The 24,183-nt window shown below is 37.1% G+C and overlaps 1 protein-coding gene across 2 annotated transcripts in view; it reads right to left on the bottom strand.

The window, feature by feature from the left end:
- Positions 1-207: 207 nt before the first annotated feature.
- The window catches only part of SLC5A12 (solute carrier family 5 member 12), a 98,464-nt gene continuing 74,488 nt past the window's right edge, over positions 208-24,183 (bottom strand). The window contains exons 11-15 of one of the 2 annotated variants that reach the window (XM_007535927.3): positions 22,130-22,216; positions 12,021-12,187; positions 7,289-7,392; positions 3,042-3,169; positions 208-585 (exon numbers count right to left, since the gene is read on the bottom strand). In XM_007535927.3, coding sequence (XP_007535989.1) covers positions 433-585; positions 3,042-3,169; positions 7,289-7,392; positions 12,021-12,187; positions 22,130-22,216 — 639 coding nt within the window. In that variant the 3' untranslated portion in view covers positions 208-432. The remainder of the gene's footprint in view (positions 586-3,041; positions 3,170-7,288; positions 7,393-12,020; positions 12,188-22,129; positions 22,217-24,183) is intronic. The other variant, XM_016193797.2, reaches the window with a different exon arrangement.

Genomic DNA, 24,183 nt, shown 5'->3' with positions numbered 1-24,183 from the left:
ACCTTCTACCTTCTACAACCCATAATGACCCTGGGTCCATGCTCCCAGAGGGATAGAGAGTGGGAAAGTTATCATGGGAGGGGGTGAGATATGGAGATTGGCTGGTGGGAATTGTGTGGAGTTGTACCCCTCCTACCCTATGGTTTTGTTAATTAATCTTTTCTTAAATAAAAGAAAAAAATTTAAAAAAAAGAAATTGCAACAGAAGAGGATGTAAGGCTTGTCTTTTTTTTTTTCTTGTCTGTTAGGATTTCACAATGAATATACTAATGAACAGTCATTTAACTTATCATTATAAATAAGCAGAAATTAACATGATATATCCTTGTCTTCTATCAGTGCAACTATATGAGTTCTACTAACCAATAGGCTGAAGTACGTGGATTGTATTATGCATGTGTATGTTCGCAAAAGTGCATCACATATGTGTTCTTAGAACAGGGTAACCTTCTCTAATGTCATACTATTGTAGCTTTTGTCCTTGGAATCATTGCCTGGAACATGGGCCATGCTTTCTCTCCGGAGTCCATTCTGTAAAACAGATTCAGCCCCTTTTTTCCAGGGATCACCATGCTCAAGGTTTTCCTGAGGAACATGGAAAGATGTCATTAGTGAGACAGTCTTGATGTATTCCAAATAAAATCAAAGAAATCTTGTTTAATTCAACCATCCTTTAACAATTATTAAATAGGGGACTGTGAGGTAGCTTACCTGGTAGATGGCACACTTGACCATATATGAAGACTTGGCTTCTAGCCTCTGGCTACTCCTTGGGAGTACCTTACCTAGGGGAAGCTACATGGGTGGTGGAGTGGTACTGTAGTATCTGTAGTGTCTCTCCTTCTCTCTGTCTCTCTTTCTCCCACCATCTATCTAACTAAGAAAAAAGCGTCTGCCAAGAGTTATGGAATCATGCAGGTGTGGAGACCCAACTTAACCCTTACTGCTTAAAAAAGAAAAGGACACGTGATAAATAACTACAAATATGATCCAAATTGCTATGACCCTAGCTTCCTACTTCGTAAATTTGACACCCCAATCTATGCAGGTATTTCTAATGATAGTCAAAACTGAATGTGTATTATAGTGAGGATTTAGAATCTATTACAAATTTTTATGAAGATTTATCTCCTGAGAAGAAAGAAATTTGTGTCTCATTTGGCAGTGTCTTCTTCCTACCTGTGAAAAGCAAAGCCTCATGATCAAAAGGGGTCTTTCTTGGTAGACTGTTTAGTGTTACACTTTAGTAAAAGATCTCAGTGGGGAGCATTCTATCATGTTCTTGACTCATCTTTGAAAATAGAAACTGTCTCCATCAATATGATTTATTTATTCTTTGAAAATTTTGTGCAGGAAGACATGGGTAAGCTAGTAAATGGCTTTATTCTTTGCTTCAGGAAATTCTGTAGAGCCCATTTATCCAAATAATACACTTTTCACCCAGTTATTTGCTGTAAATTGTTCAACAATCCTTGCTTATCAAACCAGTTACTTATCAAGACTGATTATCATGTTGTAAATATTCCCCAAACTAATTAAATGTCATCTTTAAAGATCTTTCTTAAACCACTTGAGCTCGTAATCTCATAAACATCTGGCCCAGACCTTTCATTTTGTGCCTCTGTCAAGATGATGCTCTTTTTGCTGCAGGAACTATTAAACTCAGCTATACTTTATATGCATGTTATCATGGGTGGGGGGAGGTGTTCTAGAAGAACAGCAATAATTAGCAACTTAGATAAGAAAGTGTGATATAGATTAATAGTTCTACTTCTATAATATCAAAAATTAACTTTAGGGACTTAAATAGTGATAATTAGTAGCTGGTTGGTGGCACACCCAGTAAAGTGCACGTTACCAAACTCTACTATCCAGGCTCAAGGTTACCACTTTCAGGGAGAAAGCATCACAAGCAGTGAAGCAGTGCTGCAAGTGTCTGTCTCTCTATGCCCTTCTTCCCTTTCATTTTATCTTTCTCCTATTGAATAAAAGAAAGGGGGGTGGTTCTACTGGTTGTTGGAAATGGTGGATTCATCATGCAGGCACCAAGCCTCAGCCAATAAAAAATAAAGATAATAATCAGTCCTAGTTAAGAAGGGAGACAAAACACTCCTTTAAATCAGGCAGAGAGCACATACACAAATGAGACCAGAAAGTATTGTTTCTTACAAGCCTTGCAAGTTGTCACATGGCATGTTACCTCTATGGATAATTACTTCTTCTTCTTCTTTTTTTTTTTTTTTTTTTCCAGTGCTAGCCTGGAGAGCTTTATTTTCACTCCTGCTTCCCTTTAAACTGTCCAATAATACCTTCATGGGATTCTTAACCATCTTCTTCACTGTTTAGGGTATTATTCCCTGGTCCCCCTGCAATTCCGAAGTTAGTAATGCCAATGTAGCCATGCTAATTAGTCGCAGCTGTCCCTAATGGTCTTTGGCTCAGTTGATCTTAATAGTCCCATGCCATGGCTGGTCTAAACACCTTTTTCAGTGGGACAAGGAAAACTGACAAAGGGTTGAGTGTGGCCTGCTACTATTTCATTCAAAAAAGTCCCCCTCCCAAATCCATTACACCTATCCTCATGGAATTAGACATGTATGTCTTCCTCAATTCTCAGATAAAAGAAATTCAGTGGAGATAATAAAACTTACCCAAGGATAGTAAAACATGGATCCTAGATTTAAACCCAAGTTATCTGGTTCAATATATCATACATTTCATCATGTGCTAGAATATCCCATTTTTATTCCTTTTATATTACTCATTTTTCATATTTTCTTATCCTTCACAAAGATAAAAAAAGCAGCTTTGGAAAGTGGCAATTTGTAGTGTCAAGGATTAAATAAGAAGTCGTACTTACCTATCAATAGGTTTGGGTATTTATGACTAATTATTTGAGGTAAGAGAGGTTAAAACCCATATTCTTACAGATTACACTATTTACAACCTTTCTTTCTCAGACTCACTAATGGTTTCATTGGGAAAAAAAGGAATCCCTTTGAGACAATGCATACTTCTCAGAAACTCAAACATCGGCTCACCTGTTCTATCCCACTGTCATGCTGAACTCCACACCAGCACAGTGTTTTGTATTTCTTAGACCAAAAGCAAAATAAATTGCAAACTGGTCTAATTAACAGTGGTTTAATGTCCTTCCCACTTTGGTAACCTAGTAATGAAAGGATAGATGGGTTAGGTGATTACAAGGTTGCATGCTTCCAGGAATTCCCCTAAGGATGTCAGAATCGGTAACTGAGAAGCAGGTAATTTCTAAGGGTGAAAACAGGGTGTTTAGGAAACAGCAATTGATCAGTCTTCAAAATGTTGGGGGTTAGGTTTTAAACATTTGTAAGTGGTCAGGTTAAGCAAACTTATGACTATGGAGTCAAACAGAGATACAGTATATTTATTTTTAGATATTTATTATGAAAAACTGATAGTGCCCTATGGAGACCAACAGAGGGGACTGTAAAATATCTTCCTTTAGGAAAATCCTCAATTTTCAACATAATCATATTTCAGAAGGCTGTCAGAGTAAATACTTATAGAATTATAAGGGTTAATGTTACTTTATCATCTTCTTTCTACTTTACTATCCTAGATAAGAAATGCTTGCTTTCATTTCTTTCATTAACACTAGGCTTTTTAAAATTATTGCCACTAAGTTTATCACTCAGGCTCAGTGTCTGCACAATGAATCCACTGATCTTGGCAGTATCTTTTATTTATTTTTAATTTAGATTTTATTTGATAGAGCAGAGGGAAATTGAAAGGAGGTAGTAAGATAAGGAGGGGTCCAGTAGGTGTGCACCACACATTACCATGCATAAGAACCCTGGTTTGAGACACTAATCCTCTCCTGCAGGTGGACTCTAGAATCAGTGAAGGAGGTCTGCAGGTGTTACTCCTCTTTATTCCCCCCTTCCATCTCAATTTCTCTGTCCTATCTAATAAAAAGAAAAGAAAAAGGAAAAATAACAAGTTGCCTTAGTGTGTGTGAGTGTGTGTGTGTGTGTGTGTGTGTATGTGTGTATGAACATGTGGGTACTAGAGAGAGGGTTATAAAAACCTCCAAAGAGAAATTTAAAACAAAAAGAAATTAATCCTGAATCAAACTATTCCAAAGGTTAAAAACAGAAGGCATGTGCTTCTTAGTGGACCATAACAGCTCTAAAAAGTAATGTAGGATCATTGTCACTAAGAGCAGATCCCAAGTTTCATTAAGAAGAAAGGATTCTTTACTTCATGTAGATTTAGTAGTTTTTTTTGTTTGTTTCCTAGAATCAAAATTTCCTTAGGGAGATACAGGAAAAGAGAAAGCAAAGTGAAGGGCAGCAATTCACAAAGTTTAAAATTGAAAATCAATTTCAAATTGCAATCTGCATTCAGGTATGGGCTCACAGTTCTGAAGATTTTGGAGACTGAACATCAACCCCTTCTGGTTGAAACCGCTTTTATTTAGAAAGGACATAGGACTAAAATAAGACATTATTTCTAAGAAAATAGGTCAAAGAGATGAGGTAGTTTCTTGTAGGGAATTAGGTTTTTCCATGAGGAAAAGTAGTTTACACTTGAAAAGAAAATATCACTAGTAAATTTGAAGAATACCCTTTTCCCTCTGAGTAGAAACAACTCCTGAGGGGCTGGTGTTGGTGCACTCTGTTGAACACACATGCTGCCATGTGTGAGTATGTTGGTTTAAGCTCCCAGATCCACCTACAGAGTGGAAGCTTTAGTATTATAATATTGAGTAGGAATCCTGATTTCCCATTGGCTATAGGTGTAGAATAGTATTAGATATGTAAAATATCTTAATAATTTGTCCATACAGATTATATACTTCAAAGAAGCAGAGTGTCAAGATCACAGGTGTGTACCAACAACCTCTCATGGGTTAGTGAAGCAGTTCTGCAGATATCTTTTTTTCTATCACCTTATCTATCACCCTTTTAATCTCAATTTATTTCTGTCTTCATCTATAAATAAAAATAAAAATGCTTTTTAAAGAAGGAAAAAAATGTACCAAGATGTACCAATTCCCGCTAATACAAAATATAACACAAGAAAACAGGTCCATAAAAGGCCCCTATTCTTCCCTATAATGTCCTAAATCATGTAAGCATTTGAACACTGTTTTTAAGATCTAGTGAGAAGTATAGAACTTACCATGACTCCTTATTGATAAGAATTGAAGGCATTAAGTTAGCATAAAGTCCTCATTTTTAATATAAGCCCCACTAGACAAGAACATCTGATGCCAACAATCAATAATTTTTCCAAGGTTTTCAGGAGTGATATAATTAGACTCTCATTCTGCTTAATTTTAAGAATATCTTACTAAAATTTGGGACATTTGTAGCAAAGTAAAATGGAGAAATTAATGCCAAAATGATTGTTCATGTTCAAGATGACAATAAATTTTCAACTTATTTCTAATGTAGTTGTTGTTACAATAACACAAAAACATGTCAAATTCAACATACATCTAGAAAGTAACTAGACCAATAAGGCACAGGATTTAATCAGCACATATTCCCTGCTTTAAAATCAGGGAGCTAGCTACTTATTTAATTACAATTGACTAGGAGTAGAAACAACCTAAGTGTCCATAATAGATGAATGGCCAAAGAAATTATGAAACATGTATTCAACAGAATTCACTACCCTGCAGTGAAAAAAGTTTGTACTGTGTCCTTTGGAACAAAATGGATGAAACAAGAGGAGATTATGTTTAATGAAAGAACGATATAAATTGTCTTTCACTAAAGACAACTATGGGGGCACGGTGGTGGTGCACCTGGTTGAATGCACATGCTACAAAGCACAGGTTCAAGCCCCCAGTCCCCACCTGCAGGAGGAAAGCTTTATAAGAGGTGAAGCAGGGCTGCAGGTGTCTCCCTGACTCTATCCCTCTTTATCACCCATTTCCTCTTAATTTCTGGCTGTCTCTCTCCAATAAATACATACATACATATATATATATATATATATATATATATATATATATATATATATTTAAAAAGACGACTATGAGGTGGTTCTGCTCATAGTGGAAGACAGGGAATTGAAACATGTGGCCATGCAAAAAATAAAAAGACCAAACTGTCCCTTAGACTATGGTAATTGTGAGGAGGGATGGAGAGGCTGGTAGGTATGAGATAGAACAGTAATCTGGTAGTCTTATAATCTTGTAAGCCTTTATTAAATAATAAAAATAAACAGATAATACAAAACCAGTGAGCTAAAGCTCTGGTGGGCTAAAATCTTCTAAAAATAGCCAGCCACCTGATTGGTAATACTAGGAGGATCCCACTAGTATGAAGGAAGTCATTTTAGGTGTTAGACTAATGAAACAATATCTTAACAAAACAAGTAAATAATTTTCCATCTGTGTGCCTTTACATAATGGTATTTGGAAATGCATATGAAGGTCTGTTGAAACTTAGAATTGAAACCGTATGATCCTCTGCTTATCATAATCAATATTGGAATAAAAAGCAAGTGTGTACTTGGTCATATCATATCCTGAATTATAAGACATTAGATCTTACACATAGCATTTCTTGTACACAATCATCAGAAATACTGAGTAGGAATCATGATTTCCCGTTGGCTACAGGTGTAGAATAGTATGGGATATGCAAAATATCAATAATTTATTCATCTAGATTATATACTTCACAGAAGCAGAGTGTCAAGATCACAGTAGATGTGCACCAACAACCCCTTATGGGCTTTGGCATAAAAAAGATATTGAACCATTGGTAGGAATAAGACTCAAAGTACTAATAAATATTGAAACTAGAAATGAACCCTATGATTCAACAGGCATGACCTCCAAAGGGTCACTATGCTAAAGCTATAGAAAGGCTTTTCTATGTTTACCTAGTAGGTTAGTAAAGGCTAATCCAATAAGACAGTTAAGTTGGCTGTGGGGAGAACTCTGTTCTCTTATTGATATGGAGGAAAGAACCACTCCTAATATTTTCCTTCTTTTCTGATGACTCATATGATACAAAGGATCTTTCATACTCAATCTTCTAGGATCATATGTTATAGCATCCTAGTATTTCATAATGAGCAGAAGATATTTTAATATTTAACTTATATATTAATGGTCATATTTGTAATAGCCAGTGAGGTCTTTTTGCATGTCCCTTTAAAAACTGTAGAACTATCTTTCTGGGAGAAAAGACATTCCAGTGGTGAGAAAACCAACTAATCTGTCATTGCATTAGACTGCTCGTGTCTTCCTACAGCCCCGAAGAAAGGCATCTGTGTGAATAACCTGTTATGTAGCTGATGACTATTCCAGAAGCAATGCATCCTACGCATCCCACAGCACTGTAGTAAAGGTAGGAGAGTGAATACCAGGTGTCAGCAATTGCAGGCCTGTGGAAGACAACAACACAACATGCTGTCAGTTCCAAATTTTAATCCACAACAGATTAGAAGTTTGATGAAGCTTCATGTTAGGACCTGGGAATTCCTTTTTTCCCTCCTTTATTGGAAGACTAATTTTTTGCAGTTGACAGTAAATACAATAGTTTTTTAATATATTTATTTACTTCCCTTTTGTTTCCCTTATTTTTCATTGTTGTTGTAGTTATTATTGTCGTTGTTATTGATGTCCTCATTATTGAACTACAGAGAGAAATGGAGAGAAGAAAGGAAGACAGAGGGGGAGATTAAGATAGACACCTGCAGACCTGCTTCACCGCCTGTGAAGCAACTCCCCTGCAGGTGTGGAGCAGGGAGGGGGCTTGAACCAGAATCCTTATGCGGGTCCTTGCACTTTGGGCCACGTGCATTTAACCTGCTGCATAAATACAATAGTTTATACATGCATAACATTTCTCAGTTTTCCACACAACATTACAACCCCCACTAAGTCCTCTGTCATCCTTTTCCAGGGCCTGTACTCTCTCCCCTTAGAGTCTTTTACTTTGATGCAATACACCAACTCCAGTTCTACTTGTGTTTTCTCTTCTGATCTTGTATTTCAACTTCTGCCTGTGAGTGAGATCATTCTACATTCATCCTTCTGTTTCTGACTTATTTCATTTAACATGAATTCTTCAAGCTCCATCCAAGATGGGCTGAAAACGGTAAAATCACCACTTTTAATAGCTGAGTGGTATTCTATTGTGTATATATACCACAACTTGCTCAGCCACTCATCTGGACATCTGGAGATTCTTAAAATTTCAAAGCTTAACATATTTTTCTTGCCATTTGGCTATTTTTGGAGTAGATTGAAGACTAGCTGTACATTATTCTCATTTAATCCAATCTATTCCTCAAGTAAGCATTTTGTAAAGTTCATAATGAGTTACAAGAACTGCAGTGAGAACCACACCTTTCATTTCTTTTGTATGGTTTATTCTTCAGATATTTATTAAGCCCAGATTTAGTGCCAAAAATTGTTATTTATGTAGTTACAAAGATAAGAAGCCAAGGAAATGACTCTATGTCCAAACACAAGCTTGCATACATGGATTTCTAAGTTAAAGCTACAGCATTAGATGTGTCTGTTTCAGTAATTTCAAAGGAGGCAGGGATCGATGGGAAGGGGGTTAAAAGGGCAATGTAGAGTCAGTGCACAATGGTCCTGGAGAAGCTAAGTTGATATTGTTGTGAAGACACCTATCACAGAAGGAAAAGAAAGTGTATTCATGTGGCAACAGCTATCTTGTAAATAATTATTTCCCACATAGAACATAAGTTTTTTAAGAAAAGAAGATAAGCAAGTCACAGCGTCTACATATAGGACCTAATAGATTTTCATAAAATGGAGAGCCTTTGCGCAGGTGGCACAAAGTGCAAAGATCGGCATAAGGATCCCAGTTGGAGACCCCAGCTCCCCACCTGCAGGGAAGTTGCTTCACAAGCAGTGAAGCAGGTCTGCAGGTGTCTATCGTTCTCTCCCCCTCTGTCTTCTCCTCCTCTCTCCATTTCTCTATGTCCTATCCAACAACGAATGACATCATCAACAACAATAATAACCACAACAAGGCTACAACAACAAGGGCAACAGAAAGGGGGAAAAAGTGGCCTCCAGGAACAGTGGATTCATGGTGCAGGCACTGAGCCCCAGCAATAACCCTGGAGGCAAAAAAAAAAGTGGACAGCCTTGATAAAATAAGACCATAGGATTCTGGGAACATTCAGAAAGAGTATCAAATTCAGACAAATGTGAGAGAATACCTCAGTACATTTTAAAGAAAGATTGAGCTAATTAATCAAGGCATTTCTGAAGTAAACAGGCAAGATTTAGCATATCAGTAAAAGAAGGTAGAATAATTCCCAAAATGGAGAAGAACAGCATAGTGGACCTGGAAACTATACAAAGTTTGGTACTGTTTATCTATAAGATCTGTGGAAACAAATAGAAACTATATGAAACACAGGGGCAAGTGGAAATACTAAAGCAAAGTATCAGGGAGCTGGGTGGTAATACACATATCACCATGAAGAAGGACAGGGCTTGAGACCCTGCTCCCCACTTGTAAGAGATGTTTCATGAATGGTGAAGGAAATCTGTAGTTGTCTTTCTCTCTCCCTCTTTGTCTCCCTTTCACCTCTCTGTTTTGTCAAATAAAAATAAAATAAAGAGAAGAAAAAAAAAGCAAAAATGGCACCTGGGAGCAATGGATTTGTAGTGCTGGCATGCAGTTCCAGTAATAACCTTAGTAGTAAAGAATAAAAAGAAAAGAAAAAGAAACCAGAAATAGATAAATATAAGTAAGCATATTACATGACTTCCAGGATTCACTCTGTCTAGAGGAAACAACAAAATATTAAAACACTACACATAGAAGAGAAGAAGAGTAGAAAGGAGAGAACAGGAATTGAGGCCAGGAAAAGAAGAATAATTGGTGTAGATAAGTTATTAATGCCTAAATGCACCAGTCACAGACAAAGAAATCGAAACCATTATTAAGAATCTTCCCAACAACAAAAGTCCTGGACCAGATGGCTTCACAAGTAAATTCTACAAAACCTTCAGGAAACAGTTAATATCCATACTTATAATGCTTTTCCATAAGATCGAAGAAACAGGAACACTCCCTTCCACCTTCGATCTTATGGAAAAGCATTATAAGTATGCTCATCACAACCAAGTGGGATTTATCCCAGGAATGCGAGGCTGGTTCAACATACGTAAGTCAATCAATGTCATTCACCACATCAATAAAAGCAAAGCCAAAAACCATATGATAATCTCAGTTGTTGTGGTCTTTGGCGTGGTGATCTCCAGGAGAAAGGTAATGGACTGGTTTTGTCTCGCTAGCGCAAGGGACTACACGAAGTAAAGACACCGGCGAGACCTGCAGCGTGCTCAGATCTCAGATCTCAGGTCTCATTTATTAGCAGGGAGGCAAAGGTTTAAATAGAAAACCAAACAAGGAACATTATTCAAATATGTCAGAAATTACAGGTTTCTTAAAGGTCAGCTTGCCCCTATGGTAGGGGGCTGGTATGACAAGAATTGATGCAGATACATAAAGGTCAAGATAATTAGTCTCCTGATGCAGGCATTTAATTACCCAAAGGCGTTTGAGGGAAGGAGAGGGGTTGAACCAGTTAAGGCAAGATAGAGAGAAGATAAGCAAGGTTTGATGCAAATTGAGGACATCAAAGGGCACTGCTAGGAGTGTGTGATAAGTTGTGTTCTCTGAGATCAGAAGGTGAGGTGAATTTTGAGTGAGTGAATCTTAAAGTAGGCGGCCATGTGGCCTGCAGTTAATGGGGAGAAGTATTGAGGTTTCTGTGGGCTTGAGAGATTAACAAGGCAAGCTTAGTCTGGGAGACTTTTTCCCTCTTGGCTCACCTCTATGACGAGAGAGACTTCCAAGCAGGGTGTCTATCCAGACCTCCATCCAAGGATGGGAGAGCTCCCCTATGCTACCGAGCTATCACATAGTCCCACACTCAATAGATGCAGAGAAAGCCTTTGACAAAATCCAACACCCAATCATGCTTAAAATTCTATAAAAAATGGGAATAGATGGGAAATTCCGCAAGATAGTAGAATCCATATATAGCAAACCTACAGTCAACATCATACTCAATGGACAGAAGCTCAAAGCATTCCCCCTCAGATCAGGGACTAGACAGGGTTGTCCACTATCACCATTACTCTTCAACATAGTATTGGGAGTTCTTGCCATAGCAATAAGGCAAGAGAAAGAAATCAAAGGAATACAGATTGGAAGGGAAGAATTCAAGCTCTAACTATTTGCAGATGATATGATAGTATACATAGAAAAACCTAAAGAATCCGGCAGAAAACTACTGGAGATTATTAGGCAATATAGCAAGGAGTCAGGCTACAAAATCAATGTACAAAAATCAGTGGCATTTCTCTATGCAAACACTAAAACTGAAGAAGAAGACGTCCAGAAATCACGCCCATTCACTGTTGAAACAAAATCAATAAAATACCTAGGAGTAAAGCTGACCAAAAAAGTGAAATACTTGTATACTGAAAACTATGAGTCACTCTTCATGGAAATAGAAACTGATACCAAGAAATGGAAAGACATCCCATGCTCACGGATCGGAAGAATAAATATCATCAAAATGAATATTTTCCCCAGAGCCATATACAAGTTTAATGTGATACCCATCAAAGTTCCAAAAAGATTCTTTAAGAGAATAGAACAAAAACTACAGTCATTTACCTAGAACCAGAAAAAACCTAGAGTTGCCAAAACCATCTTGAAGAAAAGAAACAGAAATGGAAGCATCACACTCCCAGATTTCAAACTATATTATATATGCTCTTTATAGCCACTATTTTAATGTTTTGTATCCATACCTCCAGTTAGCTCTTGTGTCAAGTTCATAGTTGTATTCTAGCATGCAGGGGTTAGGTATCTGTAGAAAGTTCAAGCCTTAGAGGATTCATTTCAATGCTCCTCAGTGAATGGAAAGAAAAATCTGACCTGACCCTGAGAAATGTGGCTATCCTCCTCTAACCTGGATACCCAACACCATCTCTGAAGTCAGCATACCTGCTGGATAGCACTGGTGGCACTGATTCTGTCACATTTGATGAGACACACTGTTTTGTTGATAAAGGCAAGGGCCATGTCTTGGAGGCTGGTGCAGGGTAAATAAAGGCCCCAATGGCCACCCAAAATGACAAGGTAATTCCAGTCAGAAGGCCTCCGAGAGCACCCTAGATGAAGAAAAAAAAATTAATGAGGGGCTTAACAACCTATTGAAATATTAATGAAATGAGGAGCCCTGCACTTCAGAGGTTCTTATTTTCCACCCCAGATTTAGGCTGTTTGTTCTGGGAATAGCCCTCTCACTCTGCTTCCTTCCAATTACCACAACAGAGTTTTACTTAACACTAGAGAACTTTATAGAAGGCTCTATATTTAGATTCCTGGCAGGAACTTTTTCTTTAAACCTTTGAGATATTTCCTCTTATCATTTAAATCTGTAAGTATCATTGAAGAGAAGGGTTTCAGAAATTTGAAAAGATCTCAGACAATGGAGGCAGTGGGATCATTTTTCATTGATAGTGTTTATGAACTGTTACACAAAAAAATTTACAACCAATATTTCTTCCTAAGTGATTCTGGCAAAGTTCCCTAGGTTTTTGTTTGTTTGTTGTATTTTTTGTTTAAATACAAACAAATATATTTCCTAGTGTCATAAATCAAATGTCATATTTCTTGAGAAACAGTTTTTCAATATAAGTAACATTGTAGCAGAGACCCAGTAGTTGAGTATTGCTGTATTGTGTATATGTCACAACTTTTTGTTTTTTCATTCTGATTATTTATTTATTTGTTTATTTATTTATTTATTTTTGCCTCCAGGGTTATTGCTAGGGCTCGCTGCCTGCACTACGAATTTACTGCTCCTGGAGTCCATTTTTTCCCACTTTGTTGCCTTGTTGTTGTGGTTTTTGTTATTGTTGCCATTGATGGTGTTGTTACTAGATAGGGCAGAGAGAAATTGAGAGAGGTGGGGTGACAGAGAGGGGGGAAGACATCTGCAAACACCTGTGAAGCGACCCCTCTGCAGATGGGGAGCTGACGGCTCATACTAGGATCCTTATGCCTGTCCTTGTGCTTTGTGCCATGTGCGCTTAACCTGCTGTAATACTGCCTAACCCCATTCTTTTTAATTTTTAGATAAGTTGGGGGGGGCAAAGGAGACTACAGGCACCAAATTTCATTCAGTGTTATGGGAGCCAGATTCAAACCTGGGTCTTATATGCAAAGCAACACACTATCCAAGCCCATAAATCACAATTTATTCAAGCCCTCAAATCACAATCTCCAGCCCTTAAATCACAACTTTTTTAGTCACTGATCTCTCCTTAAGAGCCCAAAAGTTCTATTATGAAACATCCAGCTAATATTTAAGTTTGAGGAATATATAGTATCTGTAACTACTACTCTCTTTGCAACATAAAACCACTTATAGACAACATGTAGATGAAGGGCAGTAGCTGTGTTCCAGTTAAACTTTATCTCTGTGAATAAATTTCATATGACATTTGTATGCCATAAAATATATTTTTTAGCCATTATTCCAAACTGAAGTTCTCCTAGATTTGTCCAGAGGAGTGCTGTTTGCGAGTCACTGGTCTTCCAGTAAAATATGACTGAAGAGAAAAATTCAACCCTCACTAATTTATGATAATCATCTGCATAACCATGTGGAAAAAGACTTGAGGTTGTATCCATATTATGTTTTTCAACATGACTGATTAGTAGTAGTGATGATTGATTAGTAATAATTAGCCATGATTTATTAGTACCATCAACTATGGTCTGTAATAAGGGAAAAGGTAGTACAAATGTTTAGTATTTACTGTCCTCTCTCTGCAACTAGGTAGTTTTCACCCCTAAATAAAAATACCAGACTTAACCAAGATAAATAACAAAATTTTAGTTATAATATGTTAAATAAATAATTATCAATTTCACTGTGGCTAAGAAATTGCTTTCTCTCATGTTTTTACTTTATTTATTTATTTTGAAATATTTTGTGTTATCATTATTTAATTATTAGAAATAGACAGACAGAAATTAAGAGGAAAGGGAGCTAGGAAGAGAAACAGAGAGATACCTGCAGCCCTGCTTCACCACTTGTGAAGCTTTCCCCCTGCAGGTAAGGGAAGGGGGCTTGAACCCCGGTCCTTGTGCACTGTCGTGTGTGCACTCAACCAGGTGCACCACCACCCAGTCCTCATATTTTCACTTTAAACCCTAGAATTCTGATAACTGTCTTGTTCACTTCAATATTAGAGAAGCTGATTAAATAAAATTTGGTTTGGTTTTACTACCAAGGTTATCTCTTGGGATCCATGCTTGTACCATGTTACCATTCCCTGCAGTTCTTTTTTTTTAATTTTATTTATAAAAAGGAAACACTACAAAAAACTATAGGATAAGAGGAGTACAACTCCACACAATTGCTACCACCAGAAATCAGTGTCCCATCCCCTCTTCTAACAGATTTCCTATTCTTTATCCCTCTGGAAGTATGGACCCAGGGTCATTATGGGATGCAGAACATAGAAGGTCTGGTTTCTGTAATTGATTCCCCACTGAACATGGACATTGTTATCTTTCTTTTTGACAGAGATTGAGAAGTGTGGAGAGACAAAGACATGACTAAGAGACAGCTGGAACACTGCTTCACCACTCATGAAGTTTTCTCCTTGCAGGTGGGAACTAGAGATTTGAATTTAGGACTTCATACATAGTAATATGTAAACTCTTCTGGGTGCAACACCACTCAGCCTCTAAAATAAAGTTTTAGTCCTAATAATTAATATTTTATCTTAATATAATTTCTGAAGAAAAGTGCAAATTCTCAAATGCTTCGCAGTTAGCCACTGTCTTTAGCTAACACCACAGGATTTCTCTACAATGTAGTCAATAAGACTTGACTAGGTATTTTATACAACTTAAGTTTCATTGGACACCCTATGCTATATTTTAAAATATACATAGAGTCAGGTTGTCTGGATTCTAAGTATGTCATAATAATATAGGCAATAGATATGTGGATGCCACTAAATGAAAAATGGTTCTTTCTACGTGGAGAAATTATCAGAATGTATATGTTTAAATACATTATATTCTCACTCATACAAATAAATGTTCCTATGCTTTAAACTTAATGCAACCAATAAACTAAGTTTTTTTTTTTTTTTTTTTTACACCTGCAGACCTGCTTCACCGCCTGTGAAGCGACTCCCCTGCAGGTGGGGAGCCGGGGGCTCGAACCGGGATCCTTATGCCGGTCCTTGTGCTTTGCGCCACCAGCGCTTAACCCACTGCGCTACAGCCCGACTCCCAATAAACTAAGTTTTAAGGACATACTATTTATCAGTCAGAAAAACTTAGAATACTCAGTTATCAAAGTGTTCCAGGCTTACCTCTTTTATTTTATTAAAATAAAAATAAAATAAAATAAAAGTAAAACAACTTAATCAAATTACCTATAATTTTAGGTAAATAAAAGAACTTGCATACTTGTCCCAGTAAGATTAATCACTGGGGCTCAATGCCTATACAACACTACTGTCTATGGTGACCATTTTTTATAGAGGTTGAGAGCAGGGGGAAAGAGAGAAAAGAAGATGCTTACAATACTGCCTCACTATTTCTGAAGCTTCACCCCTGCAGGTTGGGACTGAGGCTTGAACCCAGATCCTTGATCATGGTAATGTGTGCATTCTACCAGGTAAGCACTAACAGGACCCCAAATTAAATATTTTTAAGTTCTTAAGTTGTACTATGGGGGACTTCCAGAGGCAGGGTTATGGAGAAGCAGCAGCTGTGTTTCTTTCTTTTCCTTTCCTGGGTCAACTAGGAATACCAAAGGAGATCATTTGGGACCGCAACAGGACTAGAACGACTTCAGGAACCCACCAAATCACCAGTGAGTGCAAATATGTGTGGCTCATGCACAGAGAGGAGCCTAGGGAGAGATTAAGTGGGTGGTAATAGTCCAACAGTTTACTAGTTCAGACACCACCTCCAGTTTGTTTAAACCAATAAAAAGTCACCTGAAGGGAGGAGAGGACTCCCCTAAGACTCACCAAATGCAAGTGTGAGTCTCCATTGCTACTGCCTTCAGAAGCTGGAGTAGCAGTGGGGAGGCCCTGTGTTGTCACCAGGGGACAGAGAACTAACCAGGAAACTCAGGAGATCTTTATAGCCATAGCCTAATGGTGAGATTGTGAGAGTCTCTTGCATAACAATTGGATTATCTCCCACCCTACTTTATCTTTTGGTCAGGAGTGAGGGGTTAAGCTAAGAAGCCTACTTATAGTTTAAAAGCCCTCAGGCTCCCATAGCCTACAGGGAAGTAAAAGCACAAAAGAGGCTTTTGAGTCACTGTACTTCAACTCAGGGATTAAAATAATATTGAAACAACTGTCAATTTCCACAAGTGTGAACCCTTTAAGTACCTTACTTAGACAAAAGTCAATCCAGGCAGGCATGATCAGTAATTTGAAAACTACTGAGAGAGGGTCCTCATAGCATAATATATAGAATGGCTAAACCAACAAAAATAAATATTGGAGATATAAACCAGGACAAGAGTCCAGCTAAAAGCCCTCCAAAGGTCAACATCCAAACACTATTTAAGGAAATAATCACAGGAGTGAGTAAAGAGTTTGAAAGAAATGCAGAAAACAACAAATGAGACTCTGGAAGAAAACACCAATTATCTCAAGGTTATTCGAGAGCTGAAAGCTGAAATAACTGAGCTGAAACTACAACTAGCTAAAAAAGCTAAGACAGTATCAGAACAGGGTAAGAGAATAGATGAACTCCAGAAAACAGAAGAGGGGAGAGAGAATAGAATAATGAGGTTGAAGATAGAATTACCCAGATTGAGGACAAATTAGAGACAACTAAAAAAGAAGTAAGAGATCTCAAAAACAGATTAAGAGATATTGAAAACAACAATAGACCCTATAGGATGACTTCAGAGAAATAATATACACATTATTGGCTTACCAGATGAAGAAAGAGAGGGAGGGGAGGAAAGCATTCTTCAGGACATAATAGCTAAGAACTTCTATAGTCTAGACAACCTCAAAGACATAAAGGTTCAAGAAGCCCAGAGGGTCCCAAACAGAATTAACCCAGACTTAAAGACAACAAGACATATCATATTTAGAATGGAAAGGAATTAGGATAGGGAAAGGATCCTGAATGATACAAGAGAAAACAAAGAGCCACCTACAGAGGAAAATCCATACTATTACCAGCAGATTTCTCCACATGAACACTACAAGCCAGAAAAAAATGGCAAGATATCTATCAAGTGCTCAATGAGAAAGGTTTTCAACTAAGGCTACTGTATCCTGCTAGACTGTCATTCAGACTACATGGAGGCATAAAAACCTTCTTAGAAACAAGTAGAACCTGAACTGGAATTGGCGTATTGCACCAAAGGAAGACTCTGGGGTGGGGCAGGGGAGAGAATACAGGTCCAAGAAGGATGACAGAGGACCTAGTGGGGGTTGAATTGTTATATGGAAAACTGAGAAATGTTATGCTTGTACAAACTATTGTATTTACTGTCTAATGTAAAACATTAATTCCCCAATAAAGAAGTTAAAAAAAAAACCCTTCTCAGACAAGCAACAGCTGAAAGAATCAACTATCACCGAGCCTGCCCTGAAAGAAGTTCTGAAACATCTCCTATAAACAGTAAGACTATCATAAGTAATTCATAGATCAGAACAGTCTAAAAATCTACAAGAACGGAGTTAAAATATCTTCAATCTTTGATATCAATAAATGTCAATGGCCTGAATTCAGCTATTAAAAGACACAGAGTAGGAAGATGGATCAGAAAATACTATCCAACAATATGCTATCTACAGGAAACCCACCTAATTCAACAGGAGAAATACAGACTCAGAGTGAAAGGGTGGAAACGATCATACAAGCCAATTACCCAGAGAAAAAGTAAGGAACAGCTATTCTCATATCTGACACAATAGACTTTAAAATAATTAAAACTAAAAAAGATAAGGATGGGCATTACTTAATTCTTAGAGGATCAGTCAATCAAGAGGACTTAACAATCATTAACATCTATGCATCCAATGAGAAGCCATCTAAATACCTCAATCATCTACTGAAAGAGCCAGAGCAATATATTAACAGCAACACAATAATAACAGGGGACTTTAACACCCCACTCTCTCAACTTGACACATCATCCAGGCAGAAATCAATAAAAACATGAGGGAGCTAAATGAGGAGATAGATAAACTAGAACTATTGGACATTTTCAGAATCATTCACCCCACGAAACAGGAATAAACATTCTATTCAAGTCCAAATGGGTCATTCTCAAGGACAGACCACATGTTAGGCCACAAAAACAGCATCAGCAAATTCAAGAGCATAGAAATCATCCCAAGCATCTTCTCTGACCACACCAAAATAAACTAACATTAAACAATCAACAAAAGATTAGTAATAGTCCCAAAATGTGGAAGCTCAATAGCACACTACTTAACAAAAACTGGGTTAAAGAGGAAATAAAGGAAGACATCAAAATGTTTCTAGAATTCAATTAAAATTGAGACAAAAGCTGTCAAAATATTTGGGACACAGCTAAGACAGTACTGAGAGGGAAGTTCATATGCATACAAGCCATACAAGCACGCATTAGGAAACAAGAAAAAGCACAAATAGAAAACCTGATTGCACATCTTAAAGACCTAGAAGAATAAGAGCAAAGGCACCCTAAAGCAACTAGAAGGACAGAAATAACTAAAGTTAGGGCAGAAATCAATAACATTGAAAATAAGAAAACCATACAAAAGATCAACAAAAGTAAATGTTGGTTCTTAGAAAGAGTGAACAAAATTGACAGACCTTTAGCCAGTCTCAAAAGAAAAAAAAAAAAAGAGAGAAGACCTAAATAAATCGGATAGTAAATGAAAGAGGAGATATCACACAAGACAACACAGAAATTCAACATATCATGCAAGGCTTCTGTGAACAACTATATTTCACCAAGGTAGAGTACCTGGAAGTAATGGATAGTTTCCTAGATACCTATGAACTTCCAAAATTAAATATGGAGGAACTAGAAAATATGAACTGGCCCATCACAGCTAGTGAAGCTGAAACAGTTATCAAAAACATTCCCAAGAATAAAAGTCCTGGACCAGGTAGTTTTACAAATGAATTCTACAAAACCTTCAAGGAAGAGTTAATACTTCTACTTTAAAAAGTCTTCCAGAAGATTGAAGACAATGGAATACTTTCTTCCAGTTTCTATGAAGCTAGCATCACTCTGATACAAAAAGCAGACAGGGACACAGCCAAAAAAAAAGAAAACTACAGACCAATATCTCTGATGAACATGAATGCTAAAATACTGAACAAAATTCTAATCAACTGGATACAGCAGTCTATTAAAAAAAGTCATGAACACATCATGACCAAGTGCGGTTTATCCCGGGGATTCAAGGTTGGTTTAATATACACAAATAAAATGTGAACCACAACATCAATAAAAGCAAGACCAAAAACCACATGGTCATATCAATAGATGCAGAGGAATCCTTTGACAAAATACAACCTCCCTTTGTGATCAAAACACTACAAAAAATGGGAATAGATAAAAAAATTTCTCAAAACAGTAGAGCCTATATATATCAGACCTACAGCCAACATCATACTCAATGGTGAAAAACTGGAAGCCTTTCCCTCAGATCAGGTACTAGACAGGTATGACCACAATCACCATTAATATTTAACATAGTGTTGGAAGTTCTTCCCATAGAAATCGGGCAGGAGCAAGGAATTAAAGTGATACAGATTGGAAGAGAATAAATCAAATTCTCCCTATTTGCAGGTGCCATCATAGTATACATAGAAAAACCTAAGGAAACCAGCAAAAAGCTTTTGGAAATCATCAGGCAATATGATAAGGTGTCTGGATACAAAATTAACATTCGTAAGTCAGTGGCATTCCTCTATGCAAACACTAAGTTAGAAGAAGATGAAATCCAGAAAACAATTCCTTTTACTATAGAAACAAAGACAATAAAATATCTAGGAATAAACCTAACCAAATAAGTGAAAGACTTGTATACTGAAAATCATGAATCACTACTCAAGGACACTGACAGAGACATAAAGAAGTCCAAAGATATTCCATGTTCATGGGTTGGAAGAATTAACATAATCAAAATGAATATACTACCCAGACCCATATACATATTTAATGCTTTCCCCATCAAGATCCCAATTACATTTTAGGAGAATAGAACAAATGCTACAAATGTTTATCTGGAACCAGAGAAGACCTAGAATTACCAAAACAGTCTTGAGAAGTAAGAACAGAACTGGAGGCATCACAGTCCCAGACCTCAAATTGTATTCTAGGGCTATTGTATCAAAACTACTTGGTACTGGAACATGAATAGACAGACTGACCAGTGGAATAGAATTGTGAGCCAGGAAGTAAGCCCCCACACCTATGGACATCTAATTTGACAAAGATGCCCAGACTATTAAATGGGGAAATCAGAGTCTCCTCAACAAATGGTGCTGGAAAAAATGGGCTGAAACATGCAGAAGAATGAAACTGAACCACCATACTTCACCAAATACAAAAGCAAATTCCAAATGGACCAAGGACTTGAAGATCAGAAAGTATCAGATACTTAGAGGAAAATATTGGCAGAACTCTTATCTGCATAAATTTTAAAGGCATCTTCAATGAAACAAATCCAATTATAAGGAAGATTAAAGGAATCTAAAAAGCTTCTGCACAGCAAAGGAAACCACTACCCAAACCAAGAGACCCCTCACAGAATGGGAGTAGATCTGTACATGCCATACATCAGGCAAGAGGCTAATAATCAGAATATATAAAGATCTTGCCAAACTCAACAACAAGAAAAAAAATAACCCCATTCAAAAATGGGGAGAGGACATGGACAGAATATTCACCACAGAAGAAATCCAAAAGGCTGAGAAACACATGAAAAAATGCTTCAAGTCTTTGATTGTCAGAGAAATACAAATGAAGACAACAATAAGATACCACTTCACTCCTGTGAGAATGTCATACATCAGAAAAGGTAATAGCAGCAAATGCTGGAGAGTTTATGGGGTCAAAGAACCATCTTGCACTGCTGGTGGGAAGTAAATTGGTCTAACCTCTGTGGACAACATATTGGAGAACTCATTAAGGCTAGAAATGGACCTACCCTCTGATCCTGCAATTCCTCTCCTGGAGAAAAAATCCTAAGGAACACAACACAACAATCCAAAAAGATCTGTGTACACATATGTGTACTAAAAAGCAGCACAATTTGTAATAACCAAAACCTGGAAGCAACCCAGGTGTCCAACAACAACAGATGAGTGGCTGAGCAAGTTGTGGTATATATACACAATGGAATACTACTCAGCTATTAAAATGGGGACTTCACCATTTTCAGCGGATCTTGGATGGTCCTTGAAAAATTCATGTGAAGTGAAATAAGTGAGAAACTCCAAGGATGACTATGGAATGATCTCACTCTCAGGCAGAAGTTGAAAAACAAGATTAGAAGAGAAAACTCAAGTAGAACCTGAACTGGAATTGGTGTATTACACAAAGTAAAAGACTCTGGAGTAGGTAGGTGGAACAATGCAGGTCCAAAAAGGATGACAGAGGACCTAATGGGGGCTGTATTGTTATATGGAAAACTGGGAAATGTTATCCATGTACAAACTATTGTACTTACTGTTGAATGTAAAACATTAATTCCCCAATAAATAAACTAAAAAATTATACTATAAATAAACTATATTTGAAATCAGACCTCTATTTCAAAATTTTTTTAATAAACCCTTGATTTGTAAGGAAGACAATTTAAACCTTAAAGAGTCATCTTTAAAGCTATTTTATGACCACATCTTACTTTCTTTGCTTTCTTGTTAAATGACTTGACTGAATTCAGCTCCAGGTTTGTATGATTCTACTATGAAAAGAAGTTGCCATGTTTTTTTCCTGCCAAAGACAAATTACCATTCCATAGCTGAATAAGAGAGAGAAAAATAGCAGGGTCTCTGTCTTTGATGGGAAAGTTAAAAAGAGTGGTTCTTACCTTCCAGTTCACAAAAGGGAACATAATTCCCAAAGAGAATAACCCCAACATTGGTCCTCCACACATGCCATGGATACTGAGAGCAGCCTGTGGATGAAAACAGATCAGATAAATACCCTGCCTCCCTGATCTGGCCTGTAGTGTTTCCCCCTGGTCTGAACTGCTATTGTGGAACTAAGATGAAATTCACTCCTAGTCCTATCTATGTCACTGCCTAAATATTTCTCCATTCTGAGCTCACTGAATAGTTTAACACATTAAAATATACATGAATTTGTTTGTATCTGTGGGGTGTGTGTGTGTGTGTGTGTGTGTGTGTGCATAAGTAATTTAGATTTGGTGGTAGCTTTCCCTGAAGCTGTAACACACTGATTTGTTTGTGTTTTCTATCTCATCAAAACAAAAACTTTTCCTATGCCAAAATAAACTTACAGCATATGTCTCATATCTTATAATGATTATCACCTGTTCTAATTTAGTTTGAGCAATCTGTTATTTGATGACAATAACTGTGGTATCCTCATACACCCTGTACCACCCAGAGTAACTCAAAGAGATTGAAGCAGCAAGTTAGTATATGGTGGGAACTCCACTGGGCATTTCATATGCCATATCCCACCTTTAAGAAACTGAAGGGATTTCACAGTTAACTGAACCCAGTGAACTAATTAGCAAGATATATTTCCTTAGAAATATATCTTGCTAACTGTTAACTGAACCCAGTTAACAGTTAGCAAGATATATATCTTGCTAACAGTTAACTGAACCCAGTGAACTAATTAGCAAGATATATTTCCTTAGAAATAAACCCAGTGAACTAATTAGCAAGATATATTTCCTTAGAATTTCCTGTCAGCTTTTTGCAATGATGTTAGCCTTGAACATACCACCATTCACATGTGTACAATTCAGCATGAGTGTGTGCATGCATACACACACACACACACACACACACACACACACACACACACACACACACACACAAACTATAAGTGCAGACCTTTCCTGTTCCATCCAAACAATTGTAGTCTGATAGGTCAACTGACTGTTTAAAAAAAAATGCTAGAGATCTTTTATGTATCTCAAGTAATCAGAACCACTCATGTGTCAGCAAAATTGAACTACCTAAAACATTAAATAAATAGCTAAGTTTAGGTTAATGACTACTGCTGCTCTAAGTTTGACTGCCTAGATTTTATAGATGAGAAAATTGGGCTGAGGAAAAATATATTAAATGAATAGTTCCATCTGGAGTGTAGAAATTTAATCCAGGCTTCTTGGCTCTAAAACCCATACTCTCTCCTAATGGCAGTCTTTTAAAAACATAGTCAAACATCAATTAATCTTAAGACAACTATGCTAATATAAACTAAGAAAAAGACAAATACCAGATAATTTTACTTTCATGTGGAATGTAAGGGAATAAAGAAAACACTTAAATTATGATAACAAAATGATGATTTACAAATACAGTGGAGAAGTGGCACTGAGGGGGATAGCAAAGAAAGAAGGTTCAATTAAATGAATAGTGCTGAATGGTAACTACACCTTTTGTAGTGAGTGTGATATTGTCTATAAACTCATCAAGGAGTGAATTTGGCCTGCCAGGGGAAGAAAGAGAGGAAGGGGAAGCAAACATTCTAGAGGAAATAATAGAATAAAACTTCCCAGACCTAAATTACAGAAAGGACATCAAAATTCAAGAGGCCCAGAGAGTTCCAAACAGTAACAACCCAGACCTGAAGACACCAAGACACATCACAGTCACCATGAAAAGAAGTAAGGATAAAGAAAGGATCCTAAAGGCTGCAAGAGAAAAACAAAAAATCGCATACAGGGGAAAACCTATAAGACTATCAGCAGACTTCTCTACCCAAACTCTAAAGGCCAGAAGAGAATGGCAAGATATCTATTGAGTCCTGAATGAAAAAGGGTTTCAACCAAGGATAATATATCCCACTAGACTTTCATTCAAACTAGATGGAGTCCTCAAAACCTTTTCAGACAAACAACAGTTAAAGGAATAAACCATCACCAAACTGGCCCTGAAAGAG

This window comes from Erinaceus europaeus, chromosome 17 (assembly GCF_950295315.1).
Source record: "Erinaceus europaeus chromosome 17, mEriEur2.1, whole genome shotgun sequence".
Lineage (NCBI taxonomy): Eukaryota > Metazoa > Chordata > Mammalia > Eulipotyphla > Erinaceidae > Erinaceus > Erinaceus europaeus.
This window is presented reverse-complemented; position numbering and strand designations above follow the sequence as displayed.